Source organism: Juglans regia, chromosome 8 (genome assembly GCF_001411555.2).
Source record: "Juglans regia cultivar Chandler chromosome 8, Walnut 2.0, whole genome shotgun sequence".
NCBI lineage: Eukaryota > Viridiplantae > Streptophyta > Magnoliopsida > Fagales > Juglandaceae > Juglans > Juglans regia.
This window is the reverse complement of record NC_049908.1, coordinates 8,044,791-8,065,573: the sequence shown is the minus strand read 5'-3', so window position 1 is coordinate 8,065,573 and position 20,783 is coordinate 8,044,791. Positions and strand designations below refer to the sequence as shown.

Below are 20,783 nucleotides of genomic sequence, written 5' to 3'. Positions count from 1 at the left end.
ACTGGTGGGAGCAAGACAAAAACACCTGGTCCTGGGGCACAATTTGCTCTCCATGCTCTTGCTTGTTCTGGAATGAAAATTGGACATATAGGTGGGGTTTTTGTTTCCATAAAGGCAATTTTCACCATTTTGTGTTCTAATTGAATGGACAGAATGTTATAGAATGATAACCAAAGCTATTATTTTAGGGACAGTTTAAATTATCCAAAAAAAAAAAAAGTACTTTAAGAATTAATTGAAAGATATGGCAATAGGAGTGCATGTTATTGCATTTTAAGGTTTACTTCTTTGGTTTGAAACTTTGTTTTGTAGTTCATTTTCTAGTGTTTGTGATTATTTAATTTTAATTTTTCTGTGTTTTAGAGGATGTTACTCTAGTTCCTAGTGACAGCACCCGCAGAAAGTGGCATGTATAAACAATCACAGACGATGTAGAAAAATCCAAAAGGCTTTTCCGATTAGAAGACTAATCCAGCAGTACCTTTCTGTTAGTTTATCTTTGGTTTGAACTACTATTAGTCCCAAAACGTGTCTTTTGGTTTACTAGATGATGGTGCAATGTTTTTTGCATTACATTTTGTTGAGTATATGGAATCTGGTTCACACCACTCGAGCGAATACAAGTCAAAGAGCTTCGCTCAAAGACAGTTCGACAGACCGCTCGAGCAAAGGCAAGTCAAAGAGTTTCGCTCGACACCGCCCAACACACAGCTCAAGTGGAGGGAAGTCAGAGAGTTTCGCTTGAGGAGCCGCTCAACACATGGCTCGAGCGATTGCGGGAAACAGATTCGCTCAATGCGGGCTCGACACGCCGCTCGAGCGAACATCACTAATTCTGCTTTGTTTAGGGTTTCCGCCACATAACAAATTTAAGGGTTTTTGTTCTTGACTTGTGATTGTATCTGTGTGAACAGTAACCGCCCCATACATTATAGTGTGATTCCTCAAGAAATAAAAATCATCTGCAGCTCCAGTGGACCTAGGCAATTTGCCGTACCACGTAAAAATTGTGTCGTGTGTGATTGCTTATTTTTCGTGTTTGCTTTTACTTTATTTTCATCATTTTTCACAACACATTTTGTCTTAAATGTTTCTTCTACTGATGCTACAATGTGTTTTGCATTGGAGTTTAAACACTTTAGCAACCAATCATAGCTTGTCTTAATTTTTATTTTATGAATCTTTCAGGAGTTTATCAATTTTTATTTTACATGATCCAGTATTAATGTTTCTTTTGCTCAATTTGAAGATTTACTTATAGGAGTTTTATTACAAATGCTTGTTTGCATTACTTGTCATGCCAATTTGCATTACATTTCTGGATTGTTTGGAAAATGATAATTTTGGAAGTTGTAGGTGTAAGGTATTTTTGAAAAACGTATTTTATGAAAAAGTAATATGAAAATCTAATTATTACTTTTTTTTTGCTTTTGGAATGGGTTGCTTACTTTTTCACGGAAGTACCCGTCCAATAATTTAGCATTAGTGTGGTTCTCAATTTGAAATCACGTGGGAAATTAGACAAGAAGTGGGTGAAATTTTGTATGCCTCACCCCTCATTATTTTGGAAAAAAAAAACCCTTGATATAAGTCTGTGAGACTCCAAATATTCTAAACAACATTAGTCATGAATATATGGACTGGGATGTTAATAATCCCAGTCTTATCTCTATAGGCTTAGACCTTATGTGAAAATGTACTTTCCAAATGGTTTTAAGTTTTACATGTTAAACTGGTGTCTAACATGGTTCTCCCACTCACAAATGTTGTTTTAAATAAGCTCCTTTTTTTCGAATTTAATGACTAGTATCATATATAAAGCTATCACACAAATATAATCACCTATTATATTCATATATATATATATTTATATATCTCCTGTATTCAAATCTTCCAAACCCAAATAATTTCCCAAAATTTTTGTCACTCTTGCCATTCAATGTAGATGATACTTGATATTGAGACAGCTGTAAAATCATCCAAGACTAAGTCCACATGCAACAACTCAACAAATGAAGATCTAAGAATTCAAAACTCAAAGGACTTTGCAGCAAATTCAAACCAAAAGGATAAAGATAACAATAGATAGCGTTTTGATAGCGTTTGTTTTACTGTAACTAACTCTCTGTAATTATCCATATAAACAAGATCAAAGCTCCCAAAAATAGTTATGGGAAGCATATTCAAATATTTCAACATGGTATCAAGAGCTAGAAGCTCCTACTCTCGTTAATCATGTCCCCCACAAGCTCTGCTACCTCATCCTCTTCTTCTTCCATGAAGTCTCACTCTACCTCATCTCCAATTAATCCCACCCACCACATCACCCTCAAATTAATCAAAGATAATTACCTTTCCTAGAAAGCACAATTGCTTCCATACCTTCGTGGTCAAAAACTTTTTGGTTATGTGGATGGCAACATTACTCCACCCCTGTTCATCTTCCTCCCATCTCTTCCTCTAATCTGCCCCAACCCAATCCTAAATATGATTTATGGTTTGAACAGGACCAGCTTATATTGAGCACCTTGATTTCCTCTCTATCTGAATCCATTCTCAACCACGTTATTGGACTTGAGACCTCTCGAGATGTTTGGATTACCCTGGAGCACATGCTTTCTACCACTTCCCGTGCTCATGTCATGCACACTTTGTCTCAGCTCAACACACTCAAGAAAAGTGCCCTTTCAATTCAAGACTATTTTCAAAAAGCCAAACCTTACTTAGATGTTCTATCCGCTATTAGTTAGCCCGTTGGTAGTGCAGAACTGATTTCCTACATACTTGCTGGACTTCTTACCGAATATGACCCTATCATCACCTCTGTCAACACTCGTCTGGATCGCATGTCACTTGATGAACTTTTTGGTCATCTGCTTCACCATGAAATGCGCCTTGAGCAACTTGCCACCACCACTGAATTTAACCTTCCTACTGCCAATCTTGCTGCTCGTTTCAACAATACTTCTGGCAGAGGTCGATCTCCCAATCAGTCTCAAAATCGAGGTTCTTTGTATCACAACGTGGACGTGGACGTGGTCGCAGTCGTGGGCATGGATCTCCTTCTTCGGGGACTCCCGTTTCCTCTTCTCAACGCCTCTCTTGCCAAATATGTCTAAAAGCAGCGCACACTGCTACAAAATGTTGGTACCGATTCAATCAAGAGTTCCAGACCCCAACTTCACCTCAGGCATATAACACAATAACTCAAATACCTTCGGACCGTGCATGGTATCCTGATACTGGTGCCACTCACCACATGATCTCTTATCTCAATAATCTTAATCTTCACACTAAGGACTACTTTAGCTAGGATCAGGTGTTGGTGGGTAATGATAAAGGTCTGCAGATACATCACATTAGCAACTCTCTTATTTTTTCTTCTTCAAAATCATTCTTTCTAAACACTATTCTTCATGTTCCTCATATCAAAAATAATTTATTATATGTATCTTAGTTTGTTAAAGACAACAATGTCTATTTTGAATTTCACCCTTCATTTTTTTGTGTCAATGATCAATTCTCGGGAGCTACCCTCCTCCACGGTAAGAGTAGAAATGGCTTGTACCTGCTTCATCACCTGTCCAAACTTCCTTCTCGCCCAACTGCATTCTTCACAACTCGAGCCTCCCTAGATCAATGGCACTCTCGCCTTGGTCATCCATCGATTCGCCTTGTTCGTCAGATTCTATCTCGCCACCACATTGATATCCTCTCCAATAAAGCCTCTACAATGTGATCCTCTTGTCAACTCGGCAAGAGCCATAGGCTAACATTTTATTTATCTCCCTCTGTTTCAAATGCTCCTTTAGATCTTCTATTTACTGATGTATGGGGACCTTCCCCTCATATTTCAACTAACGGAAATCTTTATTATTTGAGCATTGTTGATGATTTCTCTAAATACGTTTGGTTGTTTCCAATGTCGTCTAAGTCATGTGTTGCTGATATTTTTCTTCGGTTTAAAACGCATATTGAAAAACAACTTGGCATATCCATAAAATCTCTCCAATATGATTGGGGTGGGGAGTTCCGTAAGCTACACTCTTTACTTGCTTCATTTGGAATTTCTCATCGCATCAGTTGCCCTCACACTCATCAACAGAACGGCACCATCCAGCGCAAACACAGGCACATCGTAGAAACAAGTCTCGCTCTCTTAGCCTCTTCTTTTGTCCCAAAATAATATTGGGATGCTTCCTTCTGCACTACAATATATCATATTAATAGATTGCCATCCCCTATGACAATTCATAGATCTCCTATTAAACTTCTCTATCATAAAACTCCGGATTACTCCTTCCTCCGCACCTTTTGGTGCGCTTGTTGGCCTCATCTTCGACCATATAATTATCATAAGCTTGACTATCACTCCACTCCTTGTGTGTTTCTTGGTTATAGTGACTCTCATAAAGGGTAAAAATGCTTAGATCTTAATTCTGGTTGCCTATACATCTTAGGGAATGTTGTTTTCAATGAATCCTTTTTTTTTCCATTTTCTAACTCTTCTACATCTAATACACATTATAACCCTTCTGCAGGTTCAAGTTTGACTCCCTCCATACGTATTCTCACTTCCTCTCCAGCAGCTCCAACTTCACTTGCCAATAATGTATCTACAAATCATTCATTGCCTCCACCAGCTTCGGATTCTCCTCTACCAGCATCAACAGAACCCATTTCCTCTCATGCAACACTAGCTCCAACTCACCACATGCAGACACGATCACAGCGTCATATTTTTAAGTCCAAACAACTTGTTGATGGAACTCTTGCTTATGTACCACGGTGCCCATTTGACCGAAACAACTAGCCCAGATCTCGTAGAAGCTACATCATATACTATGGCTTCAAAACATTTGGAATGGCGAAAAATCATGAACGAGGAGTTCACTTCTGTACTCCAGAATGACACTTGGGTTTTAGTTCCTCCATGGCCCAAGATGAATCTCGTGGGCTGCAAATGGGTCTTCGTTCACCCGCCTTATTGCCAAAGGCTATCATCAACTTGAAGGGGTTGATTTTGGTGAGACCTTCAGTTCAATTATTAAGCCCATTACAATTTGAATTATATTATCATTGGTTGCTCTTCCAATTGGCATATTTGCCAACTTGACGTCAAAAATGCATTTTTACATAGTCTCATTGAAGACGATATTTTTATGACTCAATGACGAGTTTTATACATCCTTCTTTCCCAAATCATGTCTGTCACTTAAAGAAATCGCTCTATAGACTTAAACAAGCACTATGGGCCTGGTTTTCCCGTCTCAACTCTAAGTTTTTAGAATTGGGCTTCAAAAGATCCAAGTCAGACACTTCTTTATTCATTTATAATCAAGGCCCATCACCAATTTACATTCTTATTTATGTGGATGACATTTTAATCACAGGCTCAGATTCAAAGCTTATAGCCCACCTGATCAGTGCCTTACAAAAAGCCTTCGCACTTAAGGATCTAGGCCCGCTGCAATTCCTTTTGGGCATTGAGGCCCACTTTACTGCATCTGGTCTTTTTCTCTCTCAGCAGAGATACATTATTGATCTCCTTCTTAAGACCAACATGCTTCATGCTAAAGGAATATCCTCTCCCATGTCTTCGTCTTTAAGACTCTCTCAGTAAGGTGCCCCATTTGCAAATCATACACTCTATAGGAGTGTTGTTGGTTCTTTACTGTACCTCATCTTTACAAGACCAGACATCGCCTTCTCCGTCAACAAAGTCTACCAATTCATGCACCAACCCACCACTAACCACTAGACAGGTCAAACGTATTCTCAAGTATCTTTGGCAAACAATACATCATGGTTTATTGCTTCACAAATCTTCAACAAATACACTTCAAGCTTTCTCAAACTTCGGCTAAGCGGGTTGCCCAGATGACCACCAATCAACGACAGGTTATTGTCTTTTCTTTGGTTCCAATATTATTTCATGGAGCTCTAGGAAATCAAAGACAGTTTCTCAATCTAGTACCAAAGCGAAGTATCGTGCCATAGCCAACACTACCGCTGAAATTGTATGGCTCCAATCCTTGCTCATTGAACTTGGCATTTCCCTCTCACAACCACCAACCCTCTGGTGCGATAATATTGGCGTCACCTAACATACACCCAATCTTCTATTCCATTCCCGCACTAAACACATCTCAATAGACTATCATTTTGTTCAGGACTTAGTTGCCAATAAGATTCTTCTTGTTCGTTTTCTCTCTTCCAAAGATCAGATTGCGGATGTGCTCACAAAAGCACTACCTACTACCAGGATTGCTTCATTACGGGACAACCTCAATGTCAAGGAACTCCCATTGAGTTTGAGGGGGGATATTGAGACAGCTGTAAAATATCCAAGACTATGTCCACATGCAACAACTCAACAGATGAAGATCCAAGAATTCAAAACTCAAAGGACTCAGTAGCAAATTCAAACCAAAAGGATAAAGATAACAATAGATAGCATTTTGATAGCGTTTGTTTTATTGTAACTAACTCTATATAATTATCCATATAAATAAAGATCAAAGCTCCCGAAAATAGTTATGGGAAGCATATTCAAACATTTTAACACTTGTGTTGGTCAAAAATTTCCTTCTAGTTGTTCTTGTAAAAGTCCAGACTAACATTACTATTTTTCTAGGTGTCCAAAGTACAATACTCAGGTACAACATTTTTTCATTATTATGAATTTTCATGGGTTTGCACAATTTTTTTTATATCTAACGTACCTATCGTTTGTGACTATTCAGGGATTACCATATTGCAACTATTTCAAATGAGCAGATAGTAGTGAAAATAAAGAGAAATAACTTATAAAGATAGAAGCTGAATTATTTAAAGATGTAAGAGATTGAAAAAAGAAAGGAAGACATTGTGAAGAGGGAGTTAGGAGTCCACAACGACCAAGTCGATGTCCAAAGGTAACAAGTCGACCAAGTATTGAACGCACACTTCTTCATATCTATTGGATGTTGTATGTATTAATTTTGTTATATTTGATACGATCACAGTAATAGGAGCTTTGTACAATCTCGAGCAAACTATGGCTTACTTTGTTGTAATGGACATGGTCTCTATGTGTAGCATATTAATATGCACGATTTGTTTATCATAGAATTTGTTTGTAATGGAAGTGGTCTCTATGTTGTAATGGAATATGTTTGTTGTGCAAAACATACTAGCTTCTTTTTATTCATTTAACAAACAACAAAAATCTCATGCACTAACAAAGATTGTTTCAAAAAAACGTTTTTGCCTAGCGACGAGTGTGGAACTCAAATTACATTGAACACAATACAATAAGCCAGGAAGTATATCCATTGAACACTTAACATATAATATATACATGTATAAAAAAAAACATATACTATATACATTGAACACAATACAATAGGTCTGGAGCTCAAAATACACAAGTTATATACATTGAACATAATATAACAACCACTTTACAAAAATGTCAACTTCGTTACTTCTACTCATCAAGTCTATACATTGAACTCAAGTCTAAGCAGCTTTAACATTGAACACAATACAACAAGTCTGGAACTCAAAATACACAAGTTATGTACATTGAACATAATATAACAACCACTTTACAAAGATTTGAGCTTCGCTATTTCTACTCATCAACCAGATTTTTTTCAACTACATTCAATCTCAATCACTGCAACGCCAAACTGGGGGCCAGGCAAACTATCCGGTCGGGTTCCATCTATCCCAAGTTGCATCTGTGAACGTAATTTAAACAGTTAAAAATAAACATAATATAACTAAATCAATTACTTTTAGAGAGAGTGACGGAATAAATGAAGATTAACTACATTTTCTTCAATCTCAATCACTGCAACGCCAAACTGGAGGCCAGACAAGCTATTCGGCTGGGTTCCATCTATCCCAAATTGCATCTGTAAACGTAATATAAATACTTAAAAATTAACATAATATAAAAAAATAGAGAGAGTGACGGAATAAATCAATATTGTGCAAGTAATTTTGGTTTATAAGAAAATATATGCATTAAAATCAACTAGTAGACGATAAAAAAAATCTCACACAGTGCAATTGGAAGAAGCAACTTCCAAAGCAAAGGTTTATAAGATTTGGACAATAAAAATAAGGTTTATAAGAGGGAGAGTACGGCAGAAGATGAATAGGGTGTGGCATTTGCAATAACAATATTGCACTTAGCAGAATAGGGTGGGGACGCATGGGCCTGGGGCAATGGGTTTACTCCTTGAGACAATTGGGGTAAATCTCAATTCTAAATCAGACACTTAATTGATTTGTAAATAGTATAAGCATTATTTTTTTCAATTCTGGATATTTATTTGCTCTAGGAAAGTGATAATTTTTATTATTGCTATTCAATTCTGCCCTTCCTCCCCTTATTGCTCTAGGAAAGTGATAATTTATTTATAGCTTGTGGCATGCTTGGAAATGGATTTTCTGCTTGTAATGGGTTTCTGTACTCTTATTTAGAGAGATTGATTTCTATTTTGTTGTTTGAAATGGTTTGTAATTGAACATTTGTGAGAAATCCATGGTTGAAATGTGCTTTCGTACTCTTATTTAGAGAAATGGATTTCTATGTCGTTATTTGGGATGATTTGAAATTGAACTTTTGTATGAAATCCATGGTTGAAATGGGGTTCCGTAGTATTATTTAGATAAATAGATTTCTGTTTTGTTGTTTGAGATGGCTTGAAATTTAACTTTTGTTTAAAATCCATGGTTTGAAATGGAAAATATTTTTCATTATGTCCCAATCATATTGAAAAGTTAGAGCAGAAATCCATGAATTTATATGGCCTCAAAGAGTCATTAATGGAGTTGAAAATTGATGAAAACAGTAGAGTACAGGTGTTTTAAAAGTATATGACTCTAATTATATGGACACTCCCAATTAGAAGTTACCATTGATTAATTATAAAATGCACCGAAATTCGCTCACATTTTAATAACAGAATCCCATGTCGTGCTCTTGTTAGGTTCTTTGCATTGTTTGTTTGTAGCATGTAAGGAGGGAAAAACTGCCAAAATATATGCACATATGGGACATTCTTCAAGAATTTCTATTTGGCTATTTTAAACGTTTTGGGTTTGAAAGTTTGGCGTATTTTGTATTGTTTCCAATCAATTAACATTTGACGTGTCGTTTTTGCAAGCTGGATGTTCTTGCGAATGTTTTTGTTAGTATGACCTGGAAATACCAAAATATGACGAAAAAACAATCAAACGACTACAATAGTCACTTGATATATTAAAAATTGAAATTAAAAAGATACAATCAGTAATGGATATTCAAACCACTCGACATCAACTAGAAATAGAAGTTGAGAGGCGCAAGAGAAAACTGGAGAAGACTACTTACGTTCTTACAATTTCAATGTCATGGTTAATTTTTTTGGGATTACTTATATCCACTTGTTGGTTCAAAGAAAAATGTTAGTCATTTGATGTTGTAATAGAATTATGGATGTAGCTGGAAACTCTGTGTATGTAGTAGTTCACATCTTAGCAATGTATTGTGAACAATTAAATTTGTATGTGGAAGTTGTAATTTAATGCAGTTGTTGAAAGAAGGCATTGAGGTCTCTAGTAATTGTGCATACAAATTGCATCAAATATTCTTACATTTGAGGTGCACCATTTTTAAGTTACACATTTAATATCTTAAGGATTCTAGCCATTATTGCATAATTTTGTCATCGATGCTTCACCTGAGATTGCATGAAGCATAATCCTGAGACATAGCAATGATATCGTGCACTATAACACATTGCAATGATAGCATGCATTAGGAGGTACAATCCTAAGACACATATCAGCCCAATACGACCTGTAGCGTCATTTCATTTTTTTTTTTAAGAAGAGTCGGTAGCCACCCACAGAGCAGCTTCATCCCAAGTTTATTAATAAACTCTCACTTATAACGGAGGAATACCGTGATAACAGACTTGGGATTTACAAAAATACTCCATACATCAAACAAGATTAAAATAAAAAACTCATCCTGTACAAAGCTCTACAAGAAACCATCTAACTATAACAAGCCACACACAAAAGAAAAAACCTTTCTATTTTATATATGGAAAACCAATCACATTCACAAAAGAAACAAAAATACAATGATGCCAAAAGTATCCAAAATCAAGTCATCATTTCATTTAGCATCCAGTATCCAAAAGCACCAAACATACATTATAAGAAATTAAAACCAGTGACATATTAAAAAGGAAAAAGCTACTATTCCCTCTAGTAGTGGGTTTTTTTATTTTTTTTATTTAATGATTAAGTAAGTATATATTTTTTTTTATAATATTGTATTTTTTAAAAAAATATATATATATTTCAAAATGTTAAAAAATACATGTAAAAAAAATAAAAACAAAAACAAAATGAGCTAACTGGAGCTCCCAGCTGTGGCCGTAGAGCCACCCTATTAAAAACTAAAAAACTTGGAATCATAAACCCGATCCAACTGTACTCTGTGTATTACAAAGTTGGACATTTCTTCAAGAAGCCTCTCATAAACCCGATCCAAGTACCAAATATGATACAAACAAACTTAGTTCAACTCATCGATTCTATTCGTCATTTCATTGTTGACACTCATTGCTCCAATACACAACCCCTATGCACTGCAACATGATAGTGAAGATCATTTCCAGCCCAGCTTCTGTTGTCCAATGGAGAAACATCAAATACTTCACAAATAATGTTTTCCTCATTTTACATGTATTGCTTTTAGTAAAGGCAGAAAGGACGGCATTCCAAGATGCCTTAGGCATCTATCTCCACTTAAAATCTTCACTTCACCAAGCATCATTCATAAGTTAATAAAATTAACGAAATGAACACAAACTGCCTATTCTATAGTTAATAAAATTAATTGCTTTTGTCATGTGCTCTTGCTAGCTATTTAGTGGACATAGATATTCCATGCTATTTAATTGGTGACTAAATTAAATTGATATCCGAGTTAGAGATTGACATTATAATTTCTTCAATGGTTTCAGACTTTCATATCAAAAGTAATTAATGAGAAGATATATGGTTTGAAGGCAAAAACAAGGGGCTTCCTTCCTTCCTTCCTTCCAGGCTATCTTACATATATATATATCAAACAAATGGAAAAGAACCACCCTTTGACGAGATGTCGACCAGAAGGTAAGAACAAGGTAAACACAAAGGTTGAAAATTTATCCTTCTGCTTATAACTGGACACTCGAGCCTATTAATATATCAGCACCGAAAAAATTGGCATTTCCTGCATCAATCAACAAGGAACCCGAAAACATCCACGACAAAACACCTCCCCCCTTCTTCACAGACCAAACTTACTAATAGGAATGCAATGAAAAGAATATAAATAAAAAATGTAAAATTTTAAAGCCGATAATGTTTTAAAATATTATTAGATGGTTACCAAATATCTCTCAACTCATCTTAACTCATCATTACAATTTTTTCAAATCCCAATACAAAATATAATAAACAATTCAACTTTTTCAAATCTCAAAATAATAATAATATTAAAAAATAATATTCTAATAATATTTTATCATCTCAACTCAACTCAACTCACTTCAACATCCAAACACAACCTAAATTGCGAGCATCCGTTCTAAATCTTTTTCAAAAAACCAGTTTGCTGTGAATCAAAGCATGGGTTGTGCCAAGCTGTTAGAGAACTGAAGCTCACACTGAGGTCAAGATAGCATGCCAAAATTTAGAGAAACGAATCTCAAAGAATGAAACAGCCACTCAATGTATCGCATGGGATAAAACTGCAATCTCTTAACAATTACTTTAACAAAACAGCACAAGGAACAAAGCAACATGCCAACGTCAATTATAACACCAAGAAGCTACCAAATTGGTGGCTTCAGAACTACAATGTTTTGGTGGTGATTAGTTTCTTCTTTTGCTTGTCGGCTTGAACATTGTCTACAAATTCCTTTGGCATGTTCGTTAGAATTATTTCCTCAATGGTGCTGAGATCTAGCAACTTCTCTGGGAGCTTCTTTAGCTTGTTACAGCATCGGATCTCTAATTCTCGGAGATTCTGCATTGCTCTCTCCTCCACAGTCCATTTATCCAATTCCTTTAGCATCCACAGCTTCAGAGTTCGAAGCATACTGAAGCCTCCTTGAGGACAAAGCATTTCCTTCCCAGTGTAGGAATCGGCCAACAACCTAAGGACAACAAGGTTTGGTAACTGCGCTAGAATTGGCATGGGATCTTTTTCCAGCTTTGAGACTGACAAAGTAAGAACTCTAAGTCTTAGAGGGAATTCAAACCCATCTTGTAGCTCTGGTAAGTTTCCAAGCAAATACAGGTGAGTGAGATTCTCAAGGCTTGACAGAGGATTCAATCCAAGCTTTGAAGGTCGACCATTTTTGTCTTTGGATCTTAACCTCAAAGATTGAAGACTTGCCAATCTTGCAATCCACTCATTTAATTCTTGAACCGAGTCTAAATGATAGGTCAAACCCAGTTTCCTGAGATTTACTAACTTGTCCAAACCATTCTTCACTGGACTCTTATTGTCCACAAGTAATCCCCATAATGTTTGAAGTTGGGTAAGCGAACTGTTATGTTTTTGCACAGACATGTCAAAGCATATTTCATTCAAACACAGATGTCGTATGTGTTTCATCTTCCAAATAGAAATGGGTAGAGAACTGATGTAGGTGTGCTTCACATCCAAGGTCTCCAAGTATGGCAACTCACTAGCAGAGTCGGGAAGGGTATCCAAGAAGGTCCATCTTAATCCCAGGTACCTTAAGTGAAACAGTTTTTCCAGATTCTCGGATAGTTTAGGTTTGTAAACTCGCTCTAAATCAAGCACCCTGAGTAATCCAAAGCCTCGGTAGCCAACGACTTTGTTGAGGAAGTTCCTTATTTCCTTCGCAGGCACATCTTTGTTTTGAGTGTTGAACGACAAGTAAGAGCGCAAATGTTGAATGTACAGTTCTTTGCATGGATACTCTTTGATATCACCATGCCCGGCAACTCGACGAACACTAAGCTTACGAGATTCATTTTCTTCACGATCTGACATAATTCCCTGGATATGCAAAAAGCCAATATCTTCTGCTTTTGAGGAGATGATCTCGTGAAGCTCACCGCGCAAGAGGCATCTTTTGGGACTCCCATCTTTTCTCCATTTTTTTATCTGAATCATTTGCCGTTTAATAAGTTCATCCAGATATCCTTCCACCACATCCTCTGGAGTCTTCTCGAGTGACTGCTTTGCAAACCCTTCTGCAAGCCATAACAGCAATAACCTTCTCACAGGAATTTCATATCCTTTTGGGAAAAGCCCAAAATAAAACAAGCAAGGCCTTAAGTGGAAAGGTAGATCATTGTAACTCAAGGCCAAGATTTTCGAGAACTCTACACCATTTATATCAAGCTGCAAGCTTTGATGGTCAAGAACTTGTGACCATTCTTCATAGCTCATACCTTTTGTCGACAGAAAACCTCCCAACACTACGATTGCCAAAGGTAAGCCCTTGCATCTTCTTCGAATTCTTCTTTTGAGCTCAGATATCTCAAAAGCAGAGAACTGAATGTTCTCTGACAAGTGAACCTTTTTCAAGAACAAATTCCATGCATCATCATCTTCTAGTGGCTGGAGATGGTAAGGCTTTCGGATTCGATCAGCAGACCAAGCGACGTCTTCATTGCTAGTAGTCAACAGCACCCTGCTGCCATTAGTTTCATTTGGCAAGGCATTACGCAGAGTGTTCAAAACATCCCGTGAACACACATCATCCAACACCACTAGGTACCTCTTATTATGCAACTTCTCTCGGAGCTTCTCTACCAATTCTTCTGTAGCAGCTTCCTCATAATCCATAGAATTTTCAGCCTGCTCCAAAAGCATCAGGTAGACATCTCTAAGATTCTCAGAGGCAGAAACCCATGCACGGAAATCAAAATGATATCTGATCGCATTGCTGCCATATATTTCCATTGCAAGGGTCGTCTTGCCCGAGCCAACCGGGCCTAAGATTGAGATGACATAACGACTTCGGAGGTAAGTGTCAGTTAGCCTGGTCACCAGCCTTCTTTTGTGCTTTTGGAAGCCAATGACATCTGAATGTTCTTCATCCATAGAATAGCTTGAACTGTTCTGTTGATTTTGCCTTAACCCTTCATCTTGATTGCTTGATTTGCGCACGTTTAAATATTCTTGAATCCTGAGGGGCTCCCCATGCTCTTCCTCTTCCTTGATCTCATTGATCTTATTCTTGATCTCCTCTACCTCATTGTGAAGATCTTCATTTCTACCAAGTTGCCAAACTGGATGGTCAAGAACTTTCAACCATTCGCCATAGCTCGCAGCTCTTGTGGACAGAAAATCTCCCAGCTCTAAGATTGCTAAAGGTAAACCCTTGCATCTTCTTATAATTCTTGTTTTGAGCTCAGATATCTCCAATTCAGAGAACTGAACGTTCTTTGGCAAACGTATCGTTTTCAAAAACAAATTCCAGGCATCATCATCTTTTAGTGGCTTGAGTTGGTAAGGCAATCGGCTTGGATCTGCAAACCTAGCGACATCTTCGTTGTTAGTAGTCAACAACACTCTGCTACCATTAGTTTGTTTTGGCAAGGCACGCAGGGCCTCCAAAGCATTACGTGACCGCACATCATCCAACACTACCAGGTACCTTTTATTACGCAACCTTTCTTGAATCTCTTCTTCCAACTCTGTAATAGAAGTTTTTTCACCAACCATTGAATTTTCAGTCTGCCGCAAAATGCTCATGAGGATAATATCTCTAGGGTTCTCAGAGGCAGAAACCCACACACAGCAATCAAAATGACGATTAATCTTACTACTACCATATAGAGCTGTAGCAAGGGTAGTCTTGCCAGAGCCAACCTGACCTACAATAGAGATGATGTGAAGGCTTCGGAGGAAAGTGTCAGTTAGCCTGGTCACTAACCTTTTTTTGTCCTCTTTGAACCCAATCGGGTCTGATTCTTTATTCACAAAATAGCTAGTACGTTTTGGCTCCCTGATCTCCTCGATTTTATTCTTAATATCCTTGATCTTGTTCTTGATCTTCTCTACCTCACTACGAAAGTCTGCACCATGCCTCAACTTCTTGCGGATGAAAGTCAATCTCCTAGAGAAGCCCATACTTCTTATATACATTCTATATAGGACAAATGTTTCAATTGCATCCTCTGCATTGTAAACAAGAACAAGAAATTCTTCTAACCACTTCTTAACTTTGTAATTGCGTTCTTTCCTATCTTCTGCTTCAATTAAAAAGTTCTGGGTCTGTCTAAGACTTACTCTGACCAGCTCTACCTCATCTATCACCTCTTTGAAGATGATTGATTCTTGAATGAGCATGTCTGTGAGTTTCTTTATGACTAAAGAGACAACTGCCCCAACATCCATTGATTCTCTCCAGCCTCGCTCCTCCTCCCTCCTCTTATCCTCTTTCTCCTTAAACCAGGAAGGGTGCTTCCTTGTTTGAGCACCAGTTGTGGCGGAGTACAAATGGCTCTTGAATTGGACCAAGACCACTCAATGCCTTGACCTGCCTGCTAGAGAGAGTCACATCAAAATAATGTTTTCTTTAATGCTAATACTCGCTATGAAGTGGCCAGTGTACTACTTCAAATATTAATTTCTTTTTTTTTCTCTTTGGTTTTTCTTTATTACCTGATGCACGAGTTCACCGACACACAACCTTTCTAATTTCTATACACTATTTTTTTTTTTTTAATCTTTATATTTTTTAATATTTTTTTTGAGTTTATTTTTTTTAAAATAATTTTATTTTTCTATTTATTATTTATATATTAAAAATTTGATAAAAAAAATAATAAAATTTAAAAAATATATGATGTGTAAAAGATAAAAAATTGCGTAGATTTTTTCTAAATAATAATCCAATTCCAACCACTTGCAGTGATCAAATCACTACCGAGTTGTTGATTATAAATCTTTATACAGCTTGAAATTGTCCTGTTTGGTTGCCAAGTTTCTTACGTCTTTATTTCTTGAATAGATGGGATTATTCGACAGTCTGTCTTGCATAATTGCATTAGTCATCCAAGTAGTTGCAGTTGCAATGTAGCGTCAAAGATAAAATATTAAAGAATAAATCAACAATTAAGTAGTGAGAGCCCTAACTCATGCACATGCTAATGACACTTTTTCAAAGTGATTAACCAAAAAATTTACTTTTAATGCTAGATTGAGGCCTTGTTTGTTTTCTAAAAACATCTCATCTCATCTCATCTCATCTCACCTCATCATTACAACTTTTTCAAATCTCCACACAAAATAAAATAAACAATTCAACTTTTTCAAATCTCAAAACAACAATAATATTAAAAAATATATTCTAACAATATTTTATTCAACTTTTTAATTTTAATCTCAACTCATCTCATATCATCTCATCTCATCTCTGAAAACAAACGAACCCTGAGTTTCTGTCACTAAACGACCTTTTTCCAATTAAATCCAGGTCAGAAATATAGCTGACTTTTCAATAAAATTCCTTAAATCCCCCTTTTTCCCACTGTACTCCTTTCCACTAAGACAGCTTAAGATGACGCTCGTTGCTGGGTTTCCTAAGCAAACTAAGACAGCTTAAGATGACGCTCGTTGCTGGGTTTCCTAAGCAAACTAAGCAAGCAAGTAAATTTCGAAAAGATGATACAAGATGAAGGGGTGGAATTTCCTAATAAACACCTAATAAACATCTAACAATAACAACAGTATAAAATGGTGAATAAAAAAAAAAACGGATTTCTTTTTGACGTGACTCTCCTCCATCCAAGTAGATCGACGGCTGTAAGATGGGATGGTGGGGTGCGTGTAGGCGGATGGTGATCGGAGAGAAGCAGATCTAACCAAAACCAAACCGGTGGAGGGAGAATGGACAAAACACTACCTTGAAAGTGTATACACAATGCGAAAATAGAAAGGATGATGAGAGGAAGGTTGGGCTGTCACTGAAATGGAGTTTTCTAGATAGAAGGAAGAGGTTCTCTCTCTAAAAACCGAAAGGAACAAAATTTTGTTGCTGGGTTTCTTGGTAGTCTTTCTTTAGTGCCAATTACATGGCATGTAGATGGATTTATTATTATAGCTTTCAAAACAATCTCCACCCCTTGCACTTGCAGTAATCAAGTCCAAGATCGAAGCAGACATTAGAATGACATGTTTTGAGATATGTGATTAGCTAATTATAAAAGCACATATTGAACGAATAAAAAGTAGACTCTGTTCATAGGATATCTTGAATGTTCTCTACTTATGTCATTCTGCTTTGTTCCTCTCTTCACTCGAATAAAATCTGTGATAGAAATAAAGAAGAGTAAAGGCTTAGAAGATACAAGTTGCACAATAAAAACTTTTTAGACCAAAATGCTAACATTGGCAGTCTTTAAAAGGTTCTATTTTTGTAAAATGTTTCAACTTATTGAGCATTTTTCATTTAATAAACTTAATTTACCAGTGCATGGCATGGATTTAGGATTAGTTAATTTTAATTCAAAGGCTTTTCTTTCTTTCACCCAAAAAGAATGAACAATAACAATAAATGAACAGGATCAAATCAACCGATAAGGAAAAATAATATGGTTGTAACAACTACTAGAACAAGCTTCATGAGAGAAGATTGGGCCAAAACCGCAACTCCATTAAACGCCTGAAGAAGTTTGCCCAATGCTGAAGAGAAAGGAGGGATAGAGAGTGCCATGGAAACTTTAACGACATTAGATGTGTAGCCGATTACTACAAAATCTTTGGACAATTGTGAAAAGTTGCTGAAACAATAGGTCGAGCATAACCACATAAACCAAAGAAAATAAAAACAGCACGTTCTCAAATTGATGCATCTACATGGCCTGAGGAGTTATCCTCATCTGCAGCCCATCCTTATTCTCAAACTGTTGAAGGCTCTCTCTCAGATCTGCAGAAGGCAAAATAACCTCCAGCACTTGCAGGGTAGCCAAGCTCAAAAGGCTACTTGGCATCGTCTTCAACTGATCACATTTATTGATGACTAGATGTCCAAGATTTCTCATTGCATTTATCCCTAGTACCCATTCAGTTATTTTCAGTTCCACCATTTTGAGGACTAAAAGTTGAGGAAATCCACCTGCACTGATATCAATCTTCTCTCCACTAACAGAATCTTGCAATAGTTTGAGCACACGAAGATTTGGCAACTTTTCCAGTGTTTTCATGCAACTTTCCTCGAGAGAGGCGCCCTGAAAAGTTAACTTCGTGAGTTTCAATGGGAATGCATCTGGGTCTGGAAGTTTGGAAGCTGAAACAATTTTGAGTGATTGTAGGTGGTACAGATGGTCGAGGCTTTCAAGGAATTCAGTCGTTTCCTCCTTCTTCTGGCTTGTTATTTTTAGTTTCCTAACATTAGGGAACTTGGACTTCACCATGAGGCGCTTCATGCCTTTATGGGGACGTATGCAAAAGAGGGTTTGGAGGTTGAAAAAAGACTTCTCATCAGCTCCCCGATGATCAGGTAAACTACTCAGCAGAAACAAGTATAGATGCCGCAGTTGCTGGAGCTTCCATATCCCATCCGGCAAGTAGCTCAAGCTAGACTCTCTCATATCAAATGTCTGCAGATTAAGAAGATTGCATATGGTGGAAGGAACATGTCTGACGCCCGGAGCTCTTATCCTCAAGTACCTCAAATGAATCAGCCTTCCAACCTCCTTGGGAACTCCGAAGACATCCACCGTCCCCAGGTTCAGCACCCTCAGCAATTTGAAACCTTTGTAAAGTGCATTCCACCCGAAAGTGGGAAGCACAATTTGGGCACCTTGGACAGAAAAATGGAAAGAACGGACTCCTGAACGGTGGCGGAGTTTTGAGAGAATACCCTTCAGAGAAGAAACTTGAATGGATAGCCTTCTTGTATTTTCATGGGCATCACTCAAACTCTCAGGTGCTTCAAGATAATTCATTTCGCTACCCTTGAAAATGCAAAACTTCCGGAAAAGATCATGGATGCTGCATGTCTTCACTCCACCATCTGTCCGCCTTGAAATAGGGATAATCAAGTTTAGACTGATGAGCTCATCTAAGTATTGTTCCCCAACATCCTCCTCCTTTTTACTGCCCTTTTTCCGAATAAATCCTTCGGCTATCCAAAATTGAATCAATTGCTTTACTGGGATTTCAGCCCCTTCTGGGAACATACCAAAATAGAGAAAGCAAAGGATCAAGTGAGTGGGTAAATTTTCATGGACAAAGCTTAGAAGCAGGTCTATGCTGTGCAGGCTACCCTGAATACAGGATGTGTTCAAATAATTTGCTAATTTGTACCATGCTTCAACATGTTGCAGCTGCATTGCTAACAAACGACCTAAAAATGAAAGGGAGAGTGGTGACCCCTTACATTTTTCTGCCATCTGTTTTCCGGGTGCTTCCAACTTTGGAGCACAGATTCCTGAAGGGAAGAGACCGTAAAGGAGGAAGTCCCAACTCCCTGCATCATCGAGCGGACTAAGAAAATGGGAGATGGTTGGACTTCCATTTGAATCCCTATACTCAGGGCGACAAGTGAGCAAGATTCTACTTCCATTCGAATCATCCGGAAAGGCTTGCTCTACCATGTCCCACCTTTCTATTTTCCGCAGGTCGTCCACGACTATTAGATATTGGTTTTTTTCCAAGCACTCCGAAAGCTTCTTTTGCAGGTGTTCCTCTGTCATGCCCTGCCTTTCTCCGGTAGACATCGGCCGAAAATGCTCTAAAATTTCTTGCAACAATTCCCTAGCTTTGCAGTGCCGAGATGCGTGAACCCATGCACGGTATTTGAATTGACCCTGAACAGAAACATCAGAGTAGGTTTCTCTGACAAGAGCAGTCTTTCCGACTCCAGCCTCGCCGACAATTGAAATAAATTCACGCTGCCGGCTTCCCTTCACCAGCTCGTCTAGCAGAATCTGAACCATATTGGGAAAGATTGGCCGATAAACTTCCTTTTTTGTGCTCCTTTCACCGGCTAAAAATGAATCGCTGCAAGCATCGCCGATTTGGTTGCCCTCTGAGACCCTCTCACCATAAATTTCTTTGACCTGCCTCGTGAAGTTGTTGATCCTTTTCGCAGCATCTTGAAGCATGTTTCTGTGGCCAAACACATGAATAAACTTCCCAAACCCGCCTCTGGTCCTTTGCTTTGCGACATTGACAGCCAACGTGTCGATAACATCCTCAGCCTTGTAAGCAACGCCGCTGATTTTCTTCGCCAACGCTTTGACGGCTTCGGCATTCCCTTGGCCCTCAGAGTTCCGAATAAAGCCACTTGCCGACTTGAGCTCAGCATGAAACGATCTAATCGCATCCCCAACTTCGTAAAGCAGATAAGAATCTTGGTCTAGCAGCTGGTTGAGAGTCTCTAGGAGTAATGAAACGACACTGTCAGCCATTTCCTAGTATCTATCTTCCCTCCCCAACTTTCAACAATCACCGATGCAAAAACTTTCAACAAATGTAACTAGGAATTTAGAGTGATAATCTTGACCGTTAGTTATGAAAATATATACACACCTAATCAAAGATTATGAAGAAGAATAAGGGTGGCCTGTCTACTGTTTAATGCATGGAACCCATCCTGTTAATTTGTGTCATTTAGAAGCTTGATTGTGAAGTTCAACAACCGATATAGCTATATTAATTAAAAAAATAAAAATAAAACTAAATTTTAGTATGTAAATCAGTATTGTTAATACCGTACTTTACTGGTCGGTATTTTCTGTACTAGCCA

The 20,783-nt window shown here is 37.6% G+C and overlaps 2 protein-coding genes across 2 annotated transcripts; both read right to left on the bottom strand.

Moving 5' to 3' along the window:
* Nucleotides 1–11,746: 11,746 nt before the first annotated feature.
* On the bottom strand, nt 11,747–15,571 carry LOC109018014 (putative disease resistance RPP13-like protein 2). Its single transcript, XM_019000202.2, has one exon. The coding sequence runs from the start codon at nt 15,422–15,424 to the stop codon at nt 11,894–11,896; it is 3,531 nt and encodes a 1,176-aa protein (XP_018855747.1). The 5' UTR covers nt 15,425–15,571; the 3' UTR covers nt 11,747–11,893.
* Nucleotides 15,572–17,631: 2,060 nt separating this feature from the next.
* Nucleotides 17,632–20,525, bottom strand: LOC109018012 (disease resistance protein RPP8-like). Its single transcript, XM_019000200.2, has one exon. It carries the CDS (start codon nt 20,443–20,445, stop codon nt 17,884–17,886), a length of 2,562 nt encoding a protein of 853 aa, XP_018855745.1. The 5' UTR covers nt 20,446–20,525; the 3' UTR covers nt 17,632–17,883.
* Between the last annotated feature and the right edge of the window lie 258 nt (nt 20,526–20,783).

Coding starts and splice junctions, on each gene's coding strand:
- LOC109018012 (XM_019000200.2), bottom strand. CDS start 20,445: ATGGCTGACAGTGTCGTTTCATTACTCCTAGAGACTCTCAACCAGCTG.
- LOC109018014 (XM_019000202.2), bottom strand. CDS start 15,424: ATGGATGTTGGGGCAGTTGTCTCTTTAGTCATAAAGAAACTCACAGAC.